This window comes from Perkinsus marinus (genome assembly GCF_000006405.1).
Source record: "Perkinsus marinus ATCC 50983 genomic scaffold scf_1104296966226, whole genome shotgun sequence".
NCBI lineage: Eukaryota > Perkinsozoa > Perkinsida > Perkinsidae > Perkinsus > Perkinsus marinus.
Window position 1 is genome coordinate 144805 of NW_003204003.1, and position 24038 is coordinate 168842.

Sequence of the window (24038 nt, forward strand, 5' to 3'; positions counted from 1 at the left end):
CCACTATCATTTATATCGTCTTCGCCCATCTGTTGCACGTGAGGTCATTGCTGATTTCCTCCAAGTTGGATCTCTCTCATAGTGGCCCTGAAGCTAGTAGCTATAGCAACGGCAAAACCGTCTAGTTTGTGGCCCGTGTTGTGTTATGTCACTGGGCGATGGGGCTTCTCGATACGGTTCAGCTGCATTTCTTACAGTTGTCATTCTTCCAAGAAGATACTGGCACTGTTCTCCACCCTTTTCTGCCTGCGTACTGTTCTTTCTTGGACGTGATAGCTAGCGTGACTCCTCTCGTCGTCATAACCGTAATGATCATCCACTTTCATCATCTCCACGAGGCTCTCCAGTACATACCATAGTTGCGAAGCGGTGGGCTGTATCTAGAGTGCTCTGGGGTTCATTGCCGACTACAGAGCTTGTCCACTGACCTCTTGGATTAGCCTAGGGTATCTTGGTTCATGGGCTTCCTCGGGATTCGCTTCGAGATCGCCACAGCATTAGTTAGATTCACGACCATCGTGTCGCTATACCTTCAGAAGGTACGAAATGACGAGGTCTCCAGCGATGCGCCACTATGACGACAGTTTGATCTATCTCTCTCTAGTTGCTCCCAATATCACGTCCATGTGAAGCAATATCGCGGTTGTTCCATATTCTCTTCATTGTCCCATAGTGTGAGTACTGTGGGCTGTATATGATTCGCTTCGCTAAGCTAAGTTCATCACCGATTCCTCACCAGTTATCATATCTGTCCAGTTCACTCTCACACGTTTCTCCAGATATTTGAACGCTCTTGTCAGTGTTGGAATTTTTTCCCTTTGTTCTCATTTTCCCATGAAATCTTTCGCGGTTGTGGCCACTCTCCTTGGTCTAGCTTTAGCAAGCTCTGATGATTACTGCCAGCAGTTGTGTGATGAGACTCCCTCTTGTGCAAGCTACGGTTGGGGATCTTACTGTAAGGGCAATGGTGTGTGCTTTGGTCTCCTGCAAAAGGGTGATGGCTATTGCTTCCAACCAGCTGATTCTTCCTGTGATGATTCTGTCTACACGCCCGTCTCCTGCCCAGTGGTTCCTCCCAGTTGTGAGGATGTCTGCAACGGTTTGAGTAGTTGCAAGAACTCGAAGTGGGGCTCGTACTGCAAGTCTTGGCAGAGTCCTCCTGTGTGCTTTGGCATCCTAGAGAAGGACGATGGAAGTCTTTGCTTCCAGAGTACCGACTCTGACTGTGTTGGTAAGCCTTATCCTTGCCCAAGCCTTTAAGTCTTGTCGTATCTCGCTGTGTATACAAGCTTTGAATAGGACATCCTGAGTGCTCCACGGTGAGTGGGCGCTCATTTAGATTGTATGCATCTAAGTTAAGCTTGATTCGTCTTAGCATAATGAACTTTATGTTAGTGTCTCACTCAGCTTCATCGTTCAATCGTTGCGTTTGTGAAGTAAGCGCGAATTCCGAGGAGTGGGGTATCTATTCGTATCGCAGTCGGAGGAGTAGATAGAGTAGGGCATATCTATGGGGAGATCATGGAATAGTTCGTGGACAAAATTCCCGTCGTGTCCCTTATATGCCGTATTAGGTCGTAATTCGTTCTACGCTGAAGATACGTTCAGCCGGGATTTTCAATAGTATGCTGAAGATATAATGAGTGTCGCTATAATTCTGCTCTCTGCACTGCATCGGAATGGTAGACTTGCGGGTTCTTCACATTATGTGAATCACATATCAGGTCACAGCAGCAATAGCGTCGTTGGGCGCACAAGACGTACATGACTGACCCATTCACTTGCTGCTGCTCCTACTGTGGTATCCTGTCGAGCCGCGGGTGCTCCGCTGTGTTCCGGAGTGTTCGCTGCTGGACCTAGTCCAGGGAATCTGTCCGCTTGTGCGAGAGGTGGCTATACGTTGCGACGTATTTGATCCCACAACCATTTGGAGAACTATTCTACAAGCTGAAGACTCTTTTCGGCTCGCTATTCTGGATGCCTTCTTCGAAAAATACGGAAAAGGTTTGTGGATCTTCTCAACACCGACGCAAAAACCTTTTCCTTGAGGGTGAATGCGACGTCCAACTTGGAGATTCGCGGGAACAGCACGGAGGTTGAAGCATCGTTCCACGCGATCGCGCATTTCTTCGCCGTCGATGTCCTGCCAGGATAGTTCTGGACGAGCACGTACCCTATAAGGGTCCAGATTGTTAACGTTCAAGTCGCAAATATTATTGGGCCCAGATATCGACGGCTCTTTATTCAATATGCTGGATTCGAGAGTCAGTTCTTGCTAGTCAACTACGTAGAAAGCATGCCTGATTTGTTATCTACCATGGGCAGTCGGTTCGGTAGAAGATGTTGGCTATTTTCCTAAGGTTGCTAGCACACGGTGGGCAACATCAAATAATAGCCAACGTGTTGAGGGACGATCGACCGGTCCGACTACTAGCCCTGCTCACAGCTGCTGTCAAGCAGCATCCATTCGTTGATATCGAGAGGTGATAATCGAATAAGGTCGGCGATGGGCTATCTTTCCTGACCCGCCCAAGTTGGCTGGGACATCACCGCTGTAGTTGTACCTCTGTCGCACCTACTTAGCAATGATTTATCGCTATGCATCCCCGCGGTGCAACATAGGCCTCCTGGATAACTTGGGATGAGGAGAGTTGGGTCAAATCGTGGAGGCACTCCGTATAGTTCTTGTGCGCCTCACTTTAACCTTCCCCAATAAATTGCCTCATCGATCAGCGTTCGAGCGCTAACGGATAAGAATTGGTTCCTACGTTTGATCCATGAATCAGTATCGGAATACCGCTCAAGGAGTGTGAACAAAGTGCGAATATCGATATGAGGTATGTAAGCACCGCTAGTCTAATGGTTAGGATATCTGCCTTCCAAGCAGATGGTCCGGGTTCGATTCCCGGGCGGTGCATGCTTATGAAGTTTTCTAAAGAGACTTTCTTTGTGTACCATATGTGTATATCAGACGGCGAGAACACTTGAGACTTTTCTTGAGAGCGTGGCGCCAGCGAAATCTTGTCCGTGACACCCTTTGGCTCATTCGCGCGCCACGGAATGTTTAATTGCCAATCCACGAAGTAGACGATACCACTACTAGTCTAAGACTAGTGGCAACACAGACCGTTTGGAATTCTCAGGCACAGTCGGTAAACCAACCTCCACAGAGTGATGCCCTGCTTCTCCGACCTAACATTCTCGAGCCGAGGCGTTTTCATTTAAAGGCGGCAGCAACCCGATTCGGTCCAATGGGGAACAGCTCTCTGGGGGGGAGGGAGGGGGGGGGGGGTGTCAACGGAGTTGTGCATATCGGACGTCATGTTGTTCTGACGGAACCTCAATTAGAACAACTCCTAACGTTAGTGAAGAGCTGGATTGGATGCCCGGTATCGGCAGCATTTACCGTTGCTGTCCTCAGTTGATAACAGAGAGCCCTCATTTTCAGGAAAAGATACGTGCGATGGTTGTCTTCTATAGCAGTTTAGGAATCTGGTTGCCTTGTATAACAGTTTTCACCTGTGTGACACTTCGATTTGTCTTTCTTTGGAGTCCGTCCTTTGCTCTTGGATCTTGAATTTCACACGAGCTTTCCCTGTGAACTGTGGAGAGTAGGGCCAGGCTGGATTTATAACGAGGGATATCTCTTCCTAGAAGTGCACGGCTGTTCATCGTATCCATTTCTAATGTAGCGCCGAAATGCAGTTATGATGTCGCCCGTAAATGAAAACGCCTGTGTGATGGACTGTGGACCGGTCCGCAACCTGACAGTCCTCTTCGTTAAGTATCGCAACGACCACAAGCATCGGAAGAACCGCTTTGCAGGGTATTCCCTTCTAGGAGATTCAGGAGGAAGCACCACGAGATCCAATACATCCACAGGCAAGTTAAAGGCGAGTGCATGGCTCTTGGACTTCGTCGATCAGAGGGAGAGTGGGCTCCTTATCGTTACAGTTCAGTTGCAAGCTCGGGACTTGGAAGACAATCGAGCAATCACAACCGGTACCTCTTGACTTCGACAGGAAGCAACGTTTCTAATCATGAGGTGGTGGATGTGGAAATGGCAACGTTGCCGCCTCAAGTAGTCTGAAGGAAAGCCTCTGAGCATTATAGTGGTCTTTGTCAGTGGTTCGATATCCAAACGGAGATCAGTGACTACCTCACTCAAATTAAGGAACGATTATCGCAGTTGCGAAGTGTGCAGCAGAAGAGGCTCCTCAAGGTTTTCGATGATCATTCGGGCTCTGAGTCTTTACAAGATGCAGAGGTAGTACTTCCACAGGTTAAATATGTTACGCATGGTTTAAAGTCTGGGACTGCTGTTTTATGTGGCATCCAGCTGGAGACTTTCGATGAAATGGCAATTGTCCAGATCGACTTCATTCTGTGCGCTCTCAGCTGGATGCGATATCAACAGCAGTCAATCAGCTTTTTCGAAAGTGCGAGATTCGACTGAAGGATCTCGTCCGGAGCACCCCAGGTGAAGATTCGAAGATGGAGGAGTGCCGGTAATACGGACTGTGAGTGGTGCTTATTCATTCGATACTTACTGAGGTAGGTCGGAGAAAAAAACAAAAAAAACCGTCGTAGTTTTAGTCGTTTATGGGGAGTGTTCAAGTGTGTTTATGTACCGGGAAGGATCTCAATTACTCGAGCGAATTCCTCTTCGGGCCTATGCAGTCTAGAGGAGATTATTTTGTCACTTCGTTTGTTGACTCAGAAAAAACGCCGCTCGGGCATTGGCAAATCGGATGCAGGGGCTGAGTGGCGAGTTCAAATCCATGCAAGGGAAATTTTTGAAGGAGGTACTACTACTATTAATACCCATATGCAAAGCATTTAGCCGATATCACTCGTTCGTTGATGATGTAGGTTCGACAGAGGCAAAATGTGAATCTTTGGGAAGATGATGGGGAAAGCCGGGGGAAGGGGGTCCTCGATGATGCCGGCTTCGATGATCAGCAGGTCCTTGAACTAGAGGTGATAATGGGACTTTCTCAAGGGGAGTATCTTATAAACTCATTCGTGGCATTAATACTCTCATCGAATGCGACATTTATTGTGGTGCGGCTGAGCTCTTGCTCTTGTCTACGGTCTTCGGCAGGCACTGGAAGTCAATGCAACACAGCGGTCCAAGGAGATTGGCAAGATCGCTCAATCGATAATAGAGTTGAACCAAATATTCAAGGAACTCGCGGTGCTGGTCATTGACCAAGGCACGGTATCAACAGTGGCTATAGAGAGGGTTCCTTGCGAACGTGATGGTGATAGGTGCTCGACCGTATCGACTATAATATGGAACACGCGGTTGACCAAACGAGGGAGGCCAACGTCCAGTTGACTCAGGCTGAGAGAGCACAACGGTAGTATTGATGAAGCTGCAGTGTGTCATCATGTCATGTTTTTCAGATCGAGCCGTGTGATGAAGTGCATACTGATCTTGGCCATGTTCATATTCCTCAACATCATCATTATCGCTTACAGGAGTGCTTGACTTCGCCTCAATGAGGCACTTGCTGAGATTCGCTTTAATACCATTATCATTAACCGTCGCATTTCAAGATGTCCACATCTGTTGTTCTTACACTATTCGATCGAAAGTTGACCATGTTGTGGTATGCTTTAGACTGTGATTCCTATCATCATGCCATCCGACACGTCAGCAGCTATTGGAGAGTACCTCCTCAAGGGTTGGGCAATGCTCGGTGAATCCTGTCCACAATGCTGCATCCCTCTTATGCGGAGTCCTGATCGAGTGAAGATGATGTGTGTCGGTTGCCATACTGAATGGCCCACTGATGAGGTACCACCTAGCCAGGCCCGACCATCTCGGGTACTCTCCTCTGTTTAGGCACCGAAGATCAACAACGGTATTCCCCAGCAGTCAACAAGTCCGGTCGAGCAGAGGGAAGAGCAATTGCAGCAGTCGGCGTGCATTGACAAGGCTGATTCTGTTGAAGTGAAAACTGAAGAAAAGTCCACAGGATGGAGGCGAACAGCGACTGGTGAGTTGCCTCATCTTTATCGCATACGAGGGAAGAACGTTTGTGTGATTGAATGCCTTCCAGAGTCTCTCGAGAAGAAGATGAATTACCTTTCGAAGAGGCTAGACGATGCTGTTGATGTTGACTCGATCGACCGTATTATAGCGACCATGGGAAGTTGCTCCGAGATGATCGAGAGGTTGTCCAAACACTGAGTAAAAATTACGTTTCCACTGTGAGGGTACATCTACGACCTTGTTGTTGATTCACACAAGTATGTTAATATTTTTATCATGTCGCTTGGGGCTAATCTGCTATTGCATTAACCTCCATCTGCAATTCTGTTCTTCGTCGTTCACCCTCTTTGTAAGTCTCCCACTGTGCTCACATGCCGGTGACACGCCGATACAAACCTACCATATCTCAGATGTGGGCACCTACATGGGTACCACGCGCCGCCTTTCACCTAGTTTGGTGATTAGCTACTTACAATACGAGGCGATCTTCTCTAGAAGGCTGTCAAGCGACTGTAGTATAACCCTGTTCACCTTGAGAACGACATTTTAGACGTGTACTGTTGTGGTTCAACCCGGACGGGACACGCGTCGGGCAGTATGAGTGAAAGACTCAGAAAAGTACGCGAATTCAAGGGTGGAATATTGAGGTCAATTCGAAAAGGGGAAGAGCTAAGCGTTTGGCTTTCGGAGACAAGTCGTCTGATGAAGTAGCACTGCCTATCTGAAACATTTCATTGCTACGAATGCTGTATTGAGTTCACTCTGTACAATTCACTCACCAACGAAGGAATCATGATGATACTATCGCCAGAGCAGAAGAGTGCTGATGGTTTATTATTTGCAACTTAAACTGAGGCCCCGATAGTGGGATGTGAATTTGTATCAACTTATCAATATGAGTAATATGAATTAGTGTAAGTAGTTCGGTACCGTCTCTTCCGACGATAGTGTTGAGATGATGATGAGATGACGACGATGAGATAAGGAGTACAGATACAATCCGCTCGTACCGCTCTCGTTCGTTAGGTGTTGGAGAGCAACCCTGAGTAACCGCCGGTGCTAATTTACGACTCACAATACACACGAAATGGGGCTCAAAGGACACCTGGACAAACAGTAACACATCAAGTACATTAACAAGGATGAGCATGGCCTAGGCAGGAAGAGGGGCTCGGGAAGTCTCGTAACGGTCTCGCAGAGCTCTGTCGAGGTCATTACGTAAGACCTGGATGTGTTGTTGTAGATGGAGGACCATGTCGAAGTCACTCGACTGGTCAGAGCTCAGACCGAGATTCTGAAGGGACACACTGAATTGAATCAGAATGAGGCGTTGCCCTTACTCGTAGTTCACAGAGTTCTCGTTGGAGGCGACATACCTCTTTCTCAGCACACGCAGCCCGTCGGCGCTCATCGTCTAGGATTGGGCCCAACGAACAGGACCCACAAGACTAACAGGCGCGGGAGGTAGAGGAGGGAGGTGAGCAGAGAAGTTCCTACTTGAGCGACTCGGAGATCCTCCATGAGCTGCAGGACCTCCCTCTCTGCTCGCTCCGCCCGCCGCCGCTCAGCATCAAGGGCAGGGAATATGTCGGGACACTGAACAGATACTGTCATTGGGGTTCTTGAGAGACTCTGGGATCACTTCCGATCCTTCTATTATGCGAAGCTCCTCATGCATACGGCGTACCTCGGCCTCCGCCTGTTGGGCACGGCAACGCTCCTTCTCCAGCTCCCAGAGATCGGGAGAGGGACTCTGATGAACCGGAAGAACACTGTCACCGCTACCTATAAGGTCTACTGCATGTACTCACCCTGGGCTGGTCGGGAACACCTCTCAGCTCGACGCTGACGTGAGCACTTCCAGACTGAGGACAAGAGACGACCAGTTGCGTGAGCTAAGGCATCGAGATGCCTCTCACCCTCCGAAGTTCCTCGCGGAGCCTTCGCACCTCCGCCTCTGCCCGTGCTGCTCTCGCCCTCTCCTGGTCGACGATTCGGGCAAGGTCGGGGTTCTGCAGAAAGTCTACTGAGGATGGGTATAAGAAGGACAGTAGGATACATGTCCCTGTTCGAAGGCCTCCAGCTCGTCTCTAAGACGCCTGATCTCCTCCTCGGTCCACTCAGCACTGAGCTGCTCTCGATGCATCAGAGTGGCCTGAGCACGTTGAATAGCCATCCCAGTATCGAGCTGTGATACTCCTACGTATTCCTCCCGTAGCCGCCGAATCTCCATCTCGGCGTTCTCGGTATAAACACTATCGCTAACCTAAACGCTCTCGCTCGGTGAGGGCTTGGGGGTAGAGCAGAGGAACAGCAGAGTGAACGACTTAGCGTGGAACATAGGAGGTATCCCGTGCTGAATCCCGCGTACCTCAGCCTGCTGGCACCTGTCAAGTTCCCACCTCAACCGCCTCACTTCCTCCTCAGCCCGCCTCGGCTCGACGCATCAACGCCTCGCTATCCCGACCATATTCCTAGACCAGCCCGAGTGTCCCCTCCCCTCTACCCTAGAGAGGCTACCTGTCTCCTACGTATCTCCTCCTTAAGCCTGAGGACCTCTCTCTCGGCCTGATCTCCCCTCCTCCTCTCTCCATCCAACATCGGCGTCAAACCCGATACCTGCGAGATCCCTTTCTTGACACAAAGGGCAACATGACGCGAGCCTACTCCGCGACCCTCGACTACAGCCTGCAGCTCAGCCACCTCCATCTCGGCCCTCGTCGCCCTGTCCCGGGTAGACGCCAGAAGAGCCGCTAGGTCGGGAGCCTATCACCAGGCGGAGCGTGAACGGTACTCCGAAACAGTGCTGGGATATCTCCTCAGTGAAGTTGAAGAGTTTTCTTAGAAGTTAACACACGACTTGGGGTAGAAGTGTGCAGAAACCAATGAGAAATTTCCAAAATTTCCTCAGAATTTTCATATTGTCACCAACACATGTGGTTGACCATGTGCATATTCTCCCACACTGCTCCGCAATATCCTTCTTCCTACCCAACCACTCTCATAGGCACTGAGCTCATCCCTAAGACGGTCGATCTCCGACTGTAGAATGTGAAGGGGGGAAGGAGGGTAGTGAGGGTCTGGACTGCGCGAGTATCCGTTAGTCTGAGGCAGCAAGGTGGTGATTTCTATGGTAGTGGCACAGGCCCGGAGGGAACGCCAGAGAACCGCATGATGCTGAAAAGCAGTTCGACAACAGCCTACCGTGGCTGGCAGGTTGGGCCTGTTGTCGGTCATTCTACCTCGGTGGACCTCAGGATGTGTAGTGTCCTAAAGTGACGATGCCACATCTGCGTACTCACGATACCCACTGATCTCCTGAAAACGTCCACCTCGTCACCACCTATAAGGCTCTTCGACACGCGACTTCGATATTGACCATCGCGCCTCTCAGCCTGACCGGATTCCCGTCGATACGGATCCTGGGACCAACATGGTACAGATACATATCGAGCCACGTCTCACCTGCTGGCTGTGTCTGAGCCTTTCTACCTCTCTCTGTAAGGAGTCCCCCCTCCTCCGCTCCTCCTCAACTCTGGACTTAGTCGTGGCCTCCTGATCGAACACCACATCAATTTCAAAGCGGGAAGGCTCTTTCGGTACAAGCTCCGCTCCGCCCTCCTCCAGGCGTCTTTTGGCATCCCTCTCCGCCGCTAACGCTGTCTTCGCTGCACGCAGCTCTTCTCTGGCTGAGTCCCTCTCGCCGACTAGAAGGCTCCGCTCAGCTCGAGCGCTCTCCAACGCGTTCTCTAGATCTCTGGCCTTGGCCACGTCAGCCAACAGCATGGACTTTTCCTCCTGTGCATTCTTCAGGAGACGCTCTAACTGCGGCACTCGAGATCCATACCGCAACCGCACCCTGAGGTCCCAACCGCGATTATTCCGTTCGAGACCGATAGTGAAAAGGCCGCGGTCTGATAGGCTCATGAGGAACTGCCCGACGACCTCCTCTCCAGTGCGGTCCACGATCATGAGAAGTTCCAAGGGGACGTCGCCGTCAGTTGGGGAGCACCCCTTCTCTGAGCCGTCTCCTAACTGCAGCATGCCTGCTGCTGACCATCTATCCTTGTCTACCGAGACCTCAACTTCAACAGCATAAGGTCGGCTACTCCAGTCAATTGGCAGTCTTAACTCACAGACACCCGAGCGGTTACACGGAACCCCGCCAAGCGAGCCGTCAGCGTAACCACCCTCAGAGACTCTACGGAGCAAGCTCTTCAACCTCTCGCATTCCCCTACCATCTCCACATCAGGGAGGTCCGCCTGGACCCCAAAGTCCGGCCCTTCGGTGTAGCGCGGCTCATTCAGTCGTTCTTTCAGCTCATCAGCTTTCCTCTGGGCAGCTTCGAGCCCCCGTTCGAGTTCGCGGATCCGGGCCAGATCGCGGGAGCGCTCCCCAGCTCTGAGGTCTTCCAGGTCTGTGATTTGCATTTCGAGATCTTTGCATCTAGCCTTGTCGTGCTCTGACAGTTTTATCTGAGAAGTAGTTGTGTGGTTGTGGAAATAACGACTTCATTGAATAGGCGATGGAGAATGTCGCACAACATGTTTCACACAACGTATCTCTAGGTTGGACGATGTAAGATACGAATTAGGTCCGCAAGCCTACCATGGATTCAACCTCGGTCCTATACTCAGATGCCTTTCTGTCGAAGCTCTCAGTTTTCATCTTGAGCTCTGTTATTTCCTCCTTGAGTTTAGCGTTTTCTCCTGCCAGGTCAGAGGACTGCCTCTCGCTGGTCCTCAGCAAAGCCTTAAGATTGCCTGCTTCCTCGTCAAGCGTTCGAATACGGACCTCATACATGTTAGAGTTCTCAGTGGCTTCCAGAATAGTTCGACGTAGTTCTTCCTCTAAGCGTGATAGTTTCTCGTTGAAAAGGCGTGTTCGCTTAGCGGCTGCATCCTCGAGCTGTCTAGCCTCATCGTAGAGCCCATTGATACGCGTACCTTCAGCATAGATCTCTTCGGAAAGATGGTGATCTGGCAGAGTTGGCTTCATGGTGCTCATTTCTCCCATTGTGTCGTCTAGTCTGAACAGATGAGAGAATAAGAGAGTTTCCTGTGTTTCGTACTGGCGAATTAAACAAAGATGTAACCAGGTCGAATACAGTACTGACTGAAGCCCCCCCTTAGTGAGAGGTGGCTTTAAGACTCCCGATTCACGTCACCTGTCTTTGGCGATCCTCTCGGACATGCGAGAATGTTGCCGTCTTCGGCCAGAGATGCTTCCTATCGAACTGCTCTCACTCCCTTCTCGCATCTCATGGGTCAACGACGCGATGAAAACACAACGAGTACCAACGAGACAAACTTGCTCACTTGAAGAATCTTGCAATTCCTCAATGGTGACGACGAGCAATAACCAACGGTCAGCGGATAAGTCGAGCTTTTCTCACATTCATCGTGAGTTTAAGCCGCTAGAATGGGTATCAGAAGTAGAGGTGAGCATACTATAGATGCATTCATGAGCAGTAGCTCATCCCTACTGCTCGAGTTGCATTGTGTGCTCCGTCATCCCGTGGAGTTGTACTAAACGACGCCACCTGCGCTACGCCTGAGTGAAATTGTTTCTGTTTGAAAAAGCGTCAAGTCTCGTATAAGCTTTCGCCAGTGGTAGAACGATGAGTTCGGACTTTGCCAGTTATAATAAATCTGATTATGAGCAGCGGCTTGAACAAATACAAGCTTGTTTTCCTCGGAGAGCAGGCCGTCGGGAAGACCTCTATCATTACTAGGTTCATGTACGATACCTTCGACTCCAATTATCAGGTAGAAGCGCCACGTCTCGACGGTTCACATACCTCTCTCTCTTTAGGCCACTATTGGCATCGACTTCCTTAGCAAGACGATGTACCTTGAGGACCGTACTGTTAGACTCCAGCTTTGGGATACTGGTAGGGATAATGTGGCGGAGGTGTGGTAGAGGTTATCGTTGGTTCGTCCCTTCAGCTGGCCAGGAGCGCTTCCGGTCTCTTATTCCTTCCTACATTCGGGATAGCAGTGTAGCTGTTGTGGTGTACGATATCACCAACAAGTAGAAAAGATGAGGTTCTTGTGAATAGTAGGAACAGACGTGTTTTAGGGCATCCTTTATGAATTGTGAGAAGTGGATCGACGATGTCCGTACGGAGAGGGGTAATGATGTCATTATAATGCTTGTGGGCAACAAGACAGATTTAGCCGACAAACGACAGGTATTTTAGTTCCCATATATCACTACTCTACGTGACCACCAGGTTTCTACGGAAGAAGGAGAGCAGAAGGCTAAGGAGCAGGGCGTTATGTTTACCGAGTGCAGTGCTAAGGCTGGGTACAACATTAAGGCCCTATTCAGGAAGCTTGCTGCCGCCTTACCTCAATCCAATGATCAAGGAGCTGGTCAGCAAGGGCAGAATCAGAGTAATACTATCATCGGTCCTTCCTACGAGATTGCTCGCTCGTCTCAGTCGTTGATATTCAGCTGAACGCTAGTAACTCTGAGCCTGAGGAGCACGCTAGGAAATGTGCATGTTAATATCCTCGTGGGTAATGCGACGACAGTTTTTGGTCTCAACGGAAGCGCCAATCGGGTATGCTGTTAAGAAGATCTGCTTCTCTCCGTGTATTATCGATCACTACCCTCCATCCTTCAATGCGGACTTGTGTTTACATTTGTAATTTTGGAGAGATGTCGATTGTTTGGATCGAACCCGGGACATTGGTTTGCTTTGTGGATCGGTCGATTGTCAATATAATATAATTCTGAGGAAGGGAGAGAATGGAGAGTAACAGTGTAACTGATAAGCACTGGCACGTGTTAGGCGTGTTCATGTGTGGGAAGGTTACTGCTCTTGGACTGTCCTCGCACTACTCATCACACAAGAGCATGATGTGTGTAAGGATAGGTATCAGTCTTAGGCTGCTGACAGTATCGGTTGGCACTAGACGTGGCTTTTAGAGCTGGCCCATTTTCTACCTTTCCCAGCGCGCACGCACTCGCTCTATGAGCTCCGTTGTGAAATTGAGGTTCGCTGTCGTGTTTCGGATAAAGCCTTTGGTTCACATTGCGAGTGGTATCGACGAATGCACTGGGCCCGACGGGGGTAAATAGCATAGACCGGTTTCCCTCGGGTTGCGTGACGTCACAAAGCCTGTGCTTCATTATGATGTGAACCCCTGCCCACTGAGGTTCTCAATATGAGGACTTGAGCAGACCGAGATTCTCTCGTTCTCTTAAGTTGCTGTCGTGGCGAGAAACTTAGGAGTGATTTGCTCGTGAGCTCCGAGAAATCGCGTCGGCCACTCACTGGTATTCTTCGGGGAGGCAGCTGGTAGTGCCCGTGCAGTTCGAAGTAGCTAATGCCTAGACTCGGGTACGTTACCGGAGCGCTCGGTCACTACTAGAGAGGGAAGCTTGAGTCGGCTCTCTCCAGACACTACGACCAAAGGCCATGAAGTTCGAGTGTGTTGAAGAACCTAGTCGCATTGACTAACTATAGACTGCCGGTCCTGCATAACAAATTCATCAGGGCGTATGGTGTAGTGGTATCACGTCTGCTTCGCATGCAGAAGGCCCCGGGTTCAAATCCCGGTACGTCCAGTTTATCTGCGAGAGCTACGTAGATTTTCAGGTGAACAACCTGGATATCTCCGATGATATTTTCTGATTGCAACAACATCAACCGTAAATATCACTGCCTTCCTCGGCCTAAATTGGCAATGTAGGATCACGTGCACTCTACGTTGTAGCGGCTAAACCGACTCTGAGGAGTGACATTCCGAAGTCCTGATAGGAATGGTTCCCTTCTTTGGCGTCGAACGGCATCCTAATCGCGGATATAATAGAAGATATTCCAACCGATAACGTTAAGTCTGCATCGAATGCATAAAAAATAAGGAAACCTCAAAACAGACCATGATGAAACGATGCATGGTGGTGTGCCGGGTTGCGGATGTTAGCTGCTATCAATGGTACACTCACAACAGTGAAATCGTGCCGCGCCTCCATCTCCAACTCGAAGACGTATAGCCGATATTGTCCACAACGCTCTGCCGACGGAGCAAGGTCACTGTTTAGCTCTTGCGATAGGTTGAGGTTGTCACACGGGGTGTTTCCACTTACGAACCGTCCTAGAGCTCTAACACGACACTAATCCATCGAAAAACAAGGTATGGCGCTCCCGCTGCTGAAGTTCCAAATCCGATACGGGAATCCACATCCAGTTCATCACCAAAATAGTCCCAATAATGTCAAACCTAAACAGACGAAATCGACCCCATCTTCCATCTATGAGAATTTCACGTCCAATTCAACACCCTGAGCGGTAGACCTCCCGTAGAAGCTGCCCAGGTTAAAGCCCTCCAATACATGCGACCTTAGTCATCTCCTGCACTCACCTCGCTCATTAAGACACTCCTCATCACTCCAGTTTGTTCCCTATGGGCTTGGCATTGCAATAGGTATAGAAAAATACCATCATCACAGCAATGGTGCCGATGAGGTTGCAGCCGAAGTAAACTTCGTATTCCATTACAAGGCGAATCGGGGACAACTGGCACTTCAATCGGCTGAGCACTAAGATTCGGAAGACCTCGAATTTCTAACTCTCTCCAAAGTTTAGATACAGTCGTGCGTATGAGCACTAATGATGGGGGACTGTGATGCACGCGGTTACGTTGAGATCTGATAAGAGAGCAAGCCTGCTGCTTAGCGATGGGGTAGGATGGGAAGTAACAGCTTTGGGGATGCCCATCCAGATGGGCGTCACTAGAAAGGAGACTCCACAGCCCTACTAGGGGCAGTCACACAAGCATGCCTCATCACATTGCTCTTGTATAGAACGGAAGGAGATGGTCCTCCCACCGGCATGTTGTTTGAATGGTCTTTCCGCGCTTCATATTGAGTTACTGGTAGTCCTCAAAAACGGGTGTGGCTTCTGGGAGTAGCCCCCAGAGGAGAGGCACCGAGTGGTGGTCCTACTCAGCGACAACGCTAATGCTACAGTGCTATTCCTTTACCTTATCAATTCACCGAGCCCATTATGGCGGCGCATTCCCCTTCTACCACCTTTATAAGTGATTTCTGCGAACCCTGGGAGTGGCAGGAGCTCTTTAGCCTAAAACTCAATCAGTAGTCATCGCAGTATTGAGCGGCTCCTACCAGTAACGGCTTTAGGTACTTCGCACTGCGAGGGTTTACCCCCTGCTTTGAGGATGTGTTTTTCATCGGTTTGGCCCACATCGTCCTCGTCATCACTTGTTTGATACGTCTACGCAAGATGTGGAAGGTGTTCCGGAAAGGCGAGGGGAGGCGGTGGAAACTGAGATCTCGTTTCTGGCATGGAGTCAAGGAGCTCATGGCACTGGTAGTAGTAACCGTATTTTCTGATTAAAAAATAGTATTACCACAGCTGCCGATTTCAGGTGTTGATGGTCATACCGCTGTGTCAACTGAATGCACGAGTAGGTCAGAGTGAGTTGGTGCAAGCACCCAAGCTGGCTCCTTACGAGGCAAGTCCCCCCTAGCATCCCATCTCTCAGCATACGTCTTCTCTTGCCAGATTTTCTCCAGCGGTCTTGGCGTATTTGCCTGGGGGCTTACTCTTATCACGTTAATCGCAGAAAGGCGGATAGGATCGCCTCCTGGGGGCGGGTGGATGAGATTTGCATATGTCTTCTACTTCTCGGCTTTGGTGATCAAGATGTACTTTGCCATGCATGTAATAGTGGAATTGGGTAGATTCAACGGCAACCGTCTCCTCCCTAGATCCTCCGAAGTTACAGTTACTTCTTCGTCCTCTACTGTCTGCAGTTTGCAGCAGCCACAGTTTTGTTTCTGTTTTCTATTTTTGTCTGGCCCTCGAACGCTAGGGCCTCCAATGAGTCAGGTAGGCTCCCCCCCACAGGCTTGGTTGCTGCCCGTCATGCCTCTCACAGGGACCGATCTTGAAGCGCCCCTACTGGCTGCCGCAGACCACACTGGAGAGGTGCCCAGTGGAGGAGGAGTCGAGGGTAAGTTGCTGACAGTTGGTCGAACTCTGATCGTATGCTCTAGAAAAGCCGAGTGGCGGGCAGAGGAACCCCGAGGAAGCTGCGAGCTGGTTATCGGACCTCACGTTTGGGTGGATGACTCCGTTGCTCCGACTAGGGTAGGCGTTCGGGTGCATGCGTATGAACCTCATTGATGTGATGACAGATATAAGCGGCCGTTGATGGATGGGGACTTGCCCGAATTGGCATCGTATGATCGTGTGGACCCCATAGTCAACCGGCTCGAGACTGATTTCGTAGGTTGAGGGGAGGTACATAATTTGGAGTTGGTGTGGTATCGGCTTAGGAAAAGCGAAATCAGCATCTCTTCAAGACCTGTGTGGGCATCTGGTGGTCTCCTATGCTGAAGGCAGCGTTATGGTAGTGACAGCCGCTGAGGGATTTACAAGAAAGGACACGTTTTCAGGAAGACGACCAACGACGGGTCGCAGGTTGCCCTGCCCATGCTCATGGGCTGGATGCTGAGTACGCTCTACGAAGCTGCAGTAACGGGAGAATGGAGTAAGTCCATAGGCCATAGTGCTTCCTTGAGTATTGTCGTTGTAGGCTATGTTGAATTGGCTTTCACTGTCGCCGTCCTTATGTTCCTCACACAAGTCTTTGGAGCTCTCGGGGAAGCACAATACTTTCAGTAGGGCGCAGTGTTGGAATATATGATCGCTTTCCTCAGCCGAAACCAGGAGCTTCCTCACTAATTATACAAGTTTATATACGGACTCGAGTAGAAGTGTACAGAAACCAATGAGAAATTCCTCAATTTTCCACGAATGTCACTTACACATGTAGTTGACCATGTGCATATTTTCCCACACTGGTAGAGCGTCGCTGCTAATTCACTGGTCGGGGACTAGGATCCTGCTTCCTCTATAGGCACTCTATGAGAGTCGGTTGCCAGGTCAGGGCTACGCTTATGTCGGCTATTTTCAGGAAGTCCATGAGGTACTAGTATCATTGGTGGTCTCGACTACTCAGCGCCCTTCTCTTTGGTAGGCTATCGATCGCCTCAAGACAGAACACTTCGAGCGGGAAGGTCTCCAACATGATCAGCTCCGACGTTGACGCCCTGCAGATGCTATGCAATGTTGGCAATACAGCGTGGAGTGGTCCACTCAGGATTGCAATATCAATGGTAGAGTTTTCAGTGGGGGGGAGACCAGTGAGGGAGGCAAACGGCTGGTATTGGACAGATACTGCTGTATAAGGAGCTGGGCATGGCGTCGGTGATGGGTGCATTGGTGTTGGTAGTGATGGTACCGGTCCAGAAGAAGATCATTGGTTGGCTCTTCTTGAAGATCAAGGCCGCTCAGGGGTACACCGATGAGAGGCTGCGACTGGTGAGGATGGGAAGTGTTGGTGAGGGCAAAAGGGGAATGTCTGAGGTTAGGTGTCAGAGACGATGGAGGCGATGCAGATTGTGAAGTGCTATGCTTGGGAGGACAGCTTTCAGTTGAAGACAGAGGAGGCTAGGGATAAGGAACTATCTAAACTGAAGGACTATGCGGAAGTCAGGTAGTATGGTGTCACCACTTGGGTTGGATGTACTTGTTTTCCTTCAGAGCCTTCAATAGCTTCCTCATCAACGCTATACCAGTATTGGTATCGGTAGTGTCCTTTGGGGCTTACGTACTCATACCGGGCAACCCTCCTCTCACTGCGGTAGGCGATTATGCTATATAGTCGTCGTATGCTGCTGTTGCTGGTTGTGTCAGGTGAAAGCCTTCACATCGCTAAGTCTTTTCAACGTCATCCGCTTCCCCCTAATGCAGCTGCCTAACGTCCTTAACCAGATTTCGGCATGCATAGTGTCGATCAATCGTATAGAGAGTTTCCTCAAGCTCCCCGAGTTGGACGAGTCCACTCGTATTAGGACCGCATCCAAGGTGGACGATTTGTCCCCGACCGACCACTTGGTAGTAGTACCCCAGCAGCACTTATGGTTGTGCATTACACTGAGTTCAGGCTATTATAGATGCCACATTCTCGTGGGTGTCTGCGCATGGCCATGGGGACTTGTCGACGCCCAAGCCTCGACGCACCTTTGAGCTGTACTGTGGCTACTCTGCTGGTGTGTGCATTTCGGGTGAGTGTTGTTTCCGTCAGGTTGGACATCAATGTCACTATTCCTAGAGATAAGCTCACGATCGTGATAGGAGCCTCGGCTAGTGGCAAGTCTAGTTTCCTGCAGGCCATCATGGGTCAGATGCCCAAGCTGGTAGGATGCACGTGTTGAACTAAGATTAGTAGTGGTAGTATTGGCAGGCTGGTAGTGTGGCGAATAGGAGCGCTGGAGAAGGGGTGGCTTATGTACCGCAGACAGCATGGATATACAATGCTACTGTAAGGGACAACATCCTCTTTGGAGAGCCTTATGATGAGGAACGATATAAGCAAGCCATCGAATGCAGTCAGCTGGCCAGAGACCTCCTCATCTTCCCAGCAGGTGACCTTTCACTACCCTCGGTCCTCCGGTCTTATATATTGCCTCAGGTGATGCTACTGAGATCGGCGAGAGAGGTGTGAACATGTCGGGTGGCCAGAAGCAGCGATTGGCTTTGGCCAGAGCGATGTACTCTGAATATGAACTGGTCCTTATGGACGACCCCATCAGTGCCTTGGATGCATCTGTAGCTAGGTAGTAGTAGTTGTAGTAGCACTAGAGTGAGAACTAGTACTGTGAGGGTGTTAATATGAAGTCTCCTATCTGCCTCAGAGCGGCCTTCCAAGAGGGTATACAGGGCATGATGTTGGGTCGTACAAGAGTGTTGGTCACCAATAGAGTAGAGTTCGTGCATGCAGCCGACTGGGTTATCGTTATGGATGGCAAGGGTGGTCTTGCTGGTGTTGGTACTCCTGCCGACCTCACTGAGAACTGCTCTGAGTTCCGGAGGTTGGTATCTCTGGCCAAGTCAGATGATGCCAGTATGAATAACGACAAGTCCAATAGCAGTTCTGGTGGCTCTGCTACTGAGTCTACAGCGGACAGTAGTGAGGAGATGGCTAAGGAGAAGGAGGCGACGAAGGCATTGGTGAAAACGGAGGAGAGAGCCACTGGCGCTGTACAGTGGAGAATTGTCAAGTAAGCACGGTAGTTGTAGTAGGAAGTTTCTGTGCTGTTATCACGTCGCTTCGAGGCTCATGCCGTTCTGATGTCAGGTTGTATGCTAAAGCTATGACCTGGCCTATCACCATTATTGGTATGTTTACCTCTAGTGAAGGCTTCAGAGTTACAGCAGCCTGGTGGTTGTCTAAATGGTCGGCTCATCCCGAGTCCCCTGCTGCCCGTAATGTGGCCTACTATATGGGGATATATGGTGTCATCTGCCTCTCCCAACTGGTCGCTCTATTCTTCGGCCAGATCATGACGGCTATTGGTGGCATCACAGCTGCCAGGAACCTCCATCGTCGCATGTACGATTGTCTGCTGCGTGCGAAGATGTCCTTCTTCTACTCCACACCTATCGGTCGTATACTGAATCGCTTCTCTAAGGATGTCCAGGACATGGACCGTAACTTGGCTCCATCGCTGACAATGACGGTGAACTCTGTCCTTACACTCATAGGAACTATGGTGTTGTTGTCTTTGTCTGCTTACTATACGCTCATAGCCTTTGCACCAGTGTTGTTGGCCTTCTATTACGTGCAGAACTACTATAGATGCACTAGTCGAGAAGTAAAGAGGTTGGATGCCCTCACTAGAAGTCCCATATACAACCACTTCCAACAGACCCAAGATGGTGAGGGCGGGTGACAGCTCGAATGGAATAGTGTCCTCTCAGGCATCTCGACTATCCTGGCATTCCGCAAGCAGGACGCCATGGACGCCGTTAATTCCTATCTGATAGACCATCACATTCGCTGTAATGTGGTGCAGATGTCCAGTAACCGTTGGTTGGCCATCCGGCTCGAGGCCTTTGGTGGCTTCCTCGTGCTCATAACGGCGGTCTTTCTGATCATGGCCCGCAATATTATCAATCAAGGCGTCGCTGGTTTGGCTATCAGCAGTGCCTTGCAAGTGAGGATTCATGTTGTGGTGTAGTTAGGGGGAGTTCCCTTCGTTGTTCAGATCACTGCAGCGCTGAGTATGTTGACGAGAGTGATAGCAATGGCCGAGAACGCTTTCAACTCGGTGGAACGTATCGTGGGGTACTCTGAAGTGGAACCGGAAGCAGCCTCGGTGGTGGAGAGTAATAGGACGCCCAAGGACTGGCCACAGGACGGGAAAATCACCTACAAGTGGGAATAAGCTGAAGTCGTCTTTCAGTAGAGGTGGAATTTCAGGATGGTCACAGCTCGATATCGCTCTGATCTGGCTCCGGTTCTGCGGAATGTGAGTTTCTCCATCGCGGGTGGCGAGAAGGTGAGTGCCCTTGGTTTGACCGAGGGAGAGCTACCACGTGCTTCTGTTGTGGAGCCGTGGCTTGAGTACTTAGTCGTGCGTATGGTTGGTCTTCCAGGTTGGCGTCATCGGCCGTACGGGTGCTGGCAAGACATCTCTGTTGCTGACTCTATTCCGTATCATCGAAATAGAGAGTGGCAGGATCACCATTGATGGCATTGACATCTCGACGATTGGCCTTCGAGATCTGCGATCAAAATTGGGTATTATTCCACAGGTGAGTAGGATGTGCGGTTTTTCCCAGTTAGAGGGTCTACTGTAGGATCCCCTCATCTTTGGTGGCACTCTGCGGTCTAACGTGGACCCTTTCGGCAAACATAGTGACGAAGAGGTGTCGAAGGCCTTGGCGAGTGCTCATCTACAGAACATGCCACTGAGCACGTCTATAGCTGCTGGAGGGGGCAACCTCTCGGCAGGGCAGAGGCAACTGGTCTGTTTAGCCAGGGTCATCTTGAGGAAATCGAAGGTAAGTCGTAGGATGGTCGTAGGGAAGGGGAGTGACGCTCGCAGATACTGGTCCTTGATGAGGCCACGGCATCGCTGGATGCCCAGACCGACGCCTTGGTGCAGTTGACCATTCGAGAGGCCTTTGCTGGGTGTACTGTGATCACCATTGCTCATAGGCTTAGCACTGTTATAGATGGTCACCGTATTATAGCAATGGACCGAGGACAGGTACTAGGGCAAGTGGCAGTCGGTGGTGGTGGTAGCTGAAGCTCCTCACTTCAGATAGTAGAGTCTGGTAGTCCCGCCGAGCTGCTTTCGAATCCAGTTGGCCATCTCACTCGTATGGTGGAGGATACTGGTCCTGCGTCCGCCAAGCATCTTTATGAGGTTGGTGTCCCGGCGAGTCCCCTTTCTCCATCACTGATATCTGTGTCAGATTGCCATGGGTAAAGTTAGTTTGCAAGAGGAGCTGCAGACCCAGCTAGGTGGCACTGCTCGGGCGGTGTCGAAGTCTATGGACGACCAGACAGTAGAGTGGAGGCCATTGCCGACTTGTGAGCGTTGTGAGCATTTCGCCAAGATGTCATTGGAGGATCTCGAGAGTAGTACTGCTCCGTCGTAGTGGAGGGATGAGTGTTGGTTTGCAGATGTGGAGTTCCCAGCTGGGAGCTCGGCAGAGAACGCTAGGATGGCTCTGATGGAGCTAGCATTAGCGGTGGAAGATGTGACTCAGAGCAGTGGCAACAGGTTTACGGAGGTATGATGAAACATTTGCTGTGGGATTCGAACCTGGGACCTCTTGATTGTGTCAGAGACCTACAGATTAGCGAGGCTACGTGGTTACAGTCGATGGAGAAATGGACCGAGGAGTTACATGGCGAGGTGAACTACTAGTGGTGTCGCCCATGCTAGCATCGTTAAAGATACTACAGGGTGTCCCAATAAAAATGTGAAAAAGTTGAGTGACTTTTTGCGCAAGTTGAATATTCAGGAAATTCTGATACCATTCGAAAGCGCTTGCAGGTGGTGTTAGAATCGTGGAAAAAACTCGCTGGGACTCGCGAAAAAATTTAAATTGTATGCTCGTCCAAAAAACACTCATAATGGAACAGGTTGCACTTTGCTGTTATTTCACTAGCTAGTACTAACATCTGTGGAATTATCACGCAATGTGGTTGATCAACGATCTCGTTCGACTGTTGGCAGTTTCGGCGTTGTGCTCACTGCCATTCATTCACCAAGTCCCATGCTGTGGTCTGGTGTAGGTAAAGGAGCAACGGAAGAGATACCTCACGAAGGGTCACTACTTTGTCGATGGACAGGACTTACCGACGAACTAATAGCAACTACTATTATACCAGAATTTGAGCTATGACTCGGCTCGCTCTCTCATGCTACTGAGGGGGTTTTCACTGAAGGAAGTATTCCAGCGCCACCTTTTCGGAGCGGCAAAATGCAACTCGACATCGGCGGATCGTAATTTGGGTTTTAGTATCATTAGTGATTTCCTCAGAGACTGCTACGATTTCAGGAAGAGTGTGTTGAGTTTAGTATTCATAGGGGGATGGCAACTTGCCAATCTTGCTGTAGGTTGGTTTTTATTTCCTAGTATGATCAACACTGCTCGGCAGATGATGATAACTCATCGATTGTATACACCACGAAATTAGGGAGAGACAGTTGGTATCAGTTCATGGTCTTGGGTAGTATCTGTTGAGCTTTGTGACTCGATCTCACGGAACTTCTGTGTTGGTAGTTCCTCCGATCGAAAACAGTTATTGGGTAAATCGATGTGATTGATTTGATTTTTTGTGGACAATTAGCTCGAGTGGTTTGGTGATGACCTTGACGTGTTGTGTGAAGTGCAGTCATGATGGTATGGTTGCCGACCTCGGGTACACTGATTTTCAGCCGACCTTGTGAAATGACCTCGGCTGGAGAAGGTCGGGACTCGCTCGACAAGGGAGGTGATGGTAGTGGCAAGCGGAAACCGCCGGCGTCTTCGCCACAGAAGCGGAGTGTAGACGATCGGGATGACGAACTACACCTACTGCAAGGAAGGACTAATGGTCACTCACGAGACGATGATGAGGATCAACGAGGCGTCCTGGTGAGCAGCCAGGAAGTGCCGCAGTTGGGCCGGGGGATGAACGATGGAATGGTTGACCTGGGCGAGCTGGGAGAGCCCCCTGTCAAGTACTAGGGTTACACCACTGTGTCACCACTGGGCAAAATTGGAATCTTTTCAGGGTCCCTAGAGTAGTTGATGTGATACCACGCGAGTCGACATCTAAGCCTGGGGGGGTCACTGAGGAGGAGGAGGATGCTGTCAGCTTTTCATCGGAGTGCAGTGTTGAAGAGGATGACGATGATGACTCGAGAGGCGGCAAGAGCGTCGTTGAGCCAGAGGTCCCCCCGGCTAGGGCGGAGGAGTTGGAAATGTGGGTCGACATGTGTGAGGCAAGCAACAGGATACCGAAGGCGTCCTTGAGGTCTGTGGAAGTGAAGAGTGCAGGGTAGTAAAATAGGAAAAGGAGGAGGGCCACAGCGTTTAGACGTTGTTGGTACTATTTCTGTTGAGATTAGAAGGGGAGCTCTTAGCTGATCACAGTACATCACTTTTAGTTTGAGTATGGTGACACAGAAGGGCACGTCGTAGCTCATCCGTCCGACACTGTTGGTGTATTTCTGCCTAGCGTTTTTCGCATCAACAGAAAATTCAAAATCAGGATTGTTTCAAGGGAAAATCTCGTCCGTAGTGAATTTGCACGTAAACTGGTTGGAGTCAGTGATAGTGGGCAGCACCATGAACAGATGGAAATTATTGTCTACAGGCCCTTCAGCTTTCGCCTCCTAGTCTACCCTTGTGGTACTCAAGACGCCCGCCACGGGTCGGACTACGCTCCGTCGGCATTCGTCGAGATTGTCCCTCCTGAGAAGCGCGGTCTTAATTCGGAACCAGGGAGGTAGTACGATTATACCACGACTACTCTCTCACTCATCCTCAGGTACTTCCCGGATCGCTGGTGTCTGCGTTGTGTGAACTTCTGCATCAGCATCATCAACTTCAAGTAAGGCCATCTAGAACTGCTTTCCATGAGGGGATGCTGATCGTATAGGAATCCCGAGACGAGCGTTTTTCGCGAAGATCGAAAGCCGTTCAGC

General features: G+C 50.2%; 8 protein-coding genes and 2 non-coding genes across 10 annotated transcripts; 9 read left to right on the plus strand and 1 right to left on the minus strand.

The window, feature by feature from the left end:
- Positions 1-834: 834 nt before the first annotated feature.
- Positions 835-1260, plus strand: Pmar_PMAR007672 (hypothetical protein; the record flags this gene model as incomplete). Its single annotated transcript, XM_002769214.1, has 1 exon — positions 835-1260. The coding sequence occupies one exon, from the start codon at positions 835-837 to the stop codon at positions 1258-1260; it is 426 nt and encodes a 141-aa protein (XP_002769260.1).
- A 1585-nt stretch (positions 1261-2845) lies between these two features.
- Positions 2846-2917, plus strand: Pmar_PMAR007673. The gene has a single exon. It is a non-coding gene; the product is annotated as a tRNA-Gly (tRNA).
- A 1143-nt stretch (positions 2918-4060) lies between these two features.
- On the plus strand, positions 4061-5494 carry Pmar_PMAR007674 (syntaxin-43, putative; the record flags this gene model as incomplete). Its single annotated transcript, XM_002769215.1, has 8 exons — positions 4061-4081; positions 4127-4267; positions 4399-4508; positions 4721-4805; positions 4873-4980; positions 5105-5221; positions 5272-5363; positions 5410-5494. 8 exons carry the CDS (start codon positions 4061-4063, stop codon positions 5492-5494), a joined length of 759 nt encoding a protein of 252 aa, XP_002769261.1.
- Positions 5495-5644: 150 nt separating this feature from the next.
- Pmar_PMAR007675 (Sjoegren syndrome/scleroderma autoantigen, putative) lies at positions 5645-6199 on the plus strand (the record flags this gene model as incomplete). Its single annotated transcript, XM_002769216.1, has 2 exons — positions 5645-5803; positions 5852-6199. 2 exons carry the CDS (start codon positions 5645-5647, stop codon positions 6197-6199), a joined length of 507 nt encoding a protein of 168 aa, XP_002769262.1.
- A 955-nt stretch (positions 6200-7154) lies between these two features.
- On the minus strand, positions 7155-11018 carry Pmar_PMAR007676 (myosin-9, putative; the record flags this gene model as incomplete). Its single annotated transcript, XM_002769217.1, has 15 exons — positions 7155-7308; positions 7342-7415; positions 7499-7597; positions 7644-7754; positions 7813-7866; positions 7921-8013; positions 8061-8156; positions 8205-8267; positions 8522-8620; positions 8669-8767; positions 8993-9106; positions 9206-9271; positions 9334-9423; positions 9467-10477; positions 10611-11018. 15 exons carry the CDS (start codon positions 11016-11018, stop codon positions 7155-7157), a joined length of 2631 nt encoding a protein of 876 aa, XP_002769263.1.
- A 641-nt stretch (positions 11019-11659) lies between these two features.
- On the plus strand, positions 11660-12515 carry Pmar_PMAR007677 (RAB6 protein, putative; the record flags this gene model as incomplete). The annotated part of the gene is made up of 6 exons (XM_002769218.1): positions 11660-11770; positions 11817-11895; positions 11951-12035; positions 12084-12195; positions 12238-12400; positions 12448-12515. 6 exons carry the CDS (start codon positions 11660-11662, stop codon positions 12513-12515), a joined length of 618 nt encoding a protein of 205 aa, XP_002769264.1.
- Positions 12516-13508: 993 nt separating this feature from the next.
- On the plus strand, positions 13509-13580 carry Pmar_PMAR007678. Its single transcript has one exon. It is a non-coding gene; the product is annotated as a tRNA-Ala (tRNA).
- A 1960-nt stretch (positions 13581-15540) lies between these two features.
- Positions 15541-15699, plus strand: Pmar_PMAR007679 (hypothetical protein; the record flags this gene model as incomplete). The annotated part of the gene is made up of 1 exon (XM_002769219.1): positions 15541-15699. A coding segment is annotated over one exon (159 nt), but the record flags the coding sequence as incomplete, so codon positions are not given.
- A 204-nt stretch (positions 15700-15903) lies between these two features.
- On the plus strand, positions 15904-22402 carry Pmar_PMAR007680 (Multidrug resistance-associated protein, putative; the record flags this gene model as incomplete). Its single annotated transcript, XM_002769220.1, has 28 exons — positions 15904-15991; positions 16035-16128; positions 16176-16266; positions 16317-16390; positions 16437-16531; positions 16577-16661; positions 16901-16969; positions 17021-17159; positions 17218-17364; positions 17415-17539; positions 17587-17686; positions 17740-17966; positions 18131-18253; positions 18310-18470; positions 18518-18662; positions 18741-19106; positions 19184-19764; positions 19807-20042; positions 20094-20263; positions 20309-20387; positions 20485-20643; positions 20689-20892; positions 20937-21101; positions 21156-21260; positions 21310-21475; positions 21521-21630; positions 21686-21755; positions 22139-22402. The coding sequence occupies 27 exons, from the start codon at positions 15904-15906 to the stop codon at positions 21698-21700; spliced, it is 4119 nt and encodes a 1372-aa protein (XP_002769266.1). The 3' UTR covers positions 21701-21755; positions 22139-22402.
- Positions 22403-22797: 395 nt separating this feature from the next.
- Positions 22798-23948, plus strand: Pmar_PMAR007681 (hypothetical protein; the record flags this gene model as incomplete). Its single annotated transcript, XM_002769221.1, has 4 exons — positions 22798-23069; positions 23123-23389; positions 23708-23839; positions 23882-23948. The coding sequence occupies 4 exons, from the start codon at positions 22798-22800 to the stop codon at positions 23946-23948; spliced, it is 738 nt and encodes a 245-aa protein (XP_002769267.1).
- Positions 23949-24038: the final 90 nt, after the last annotated feature.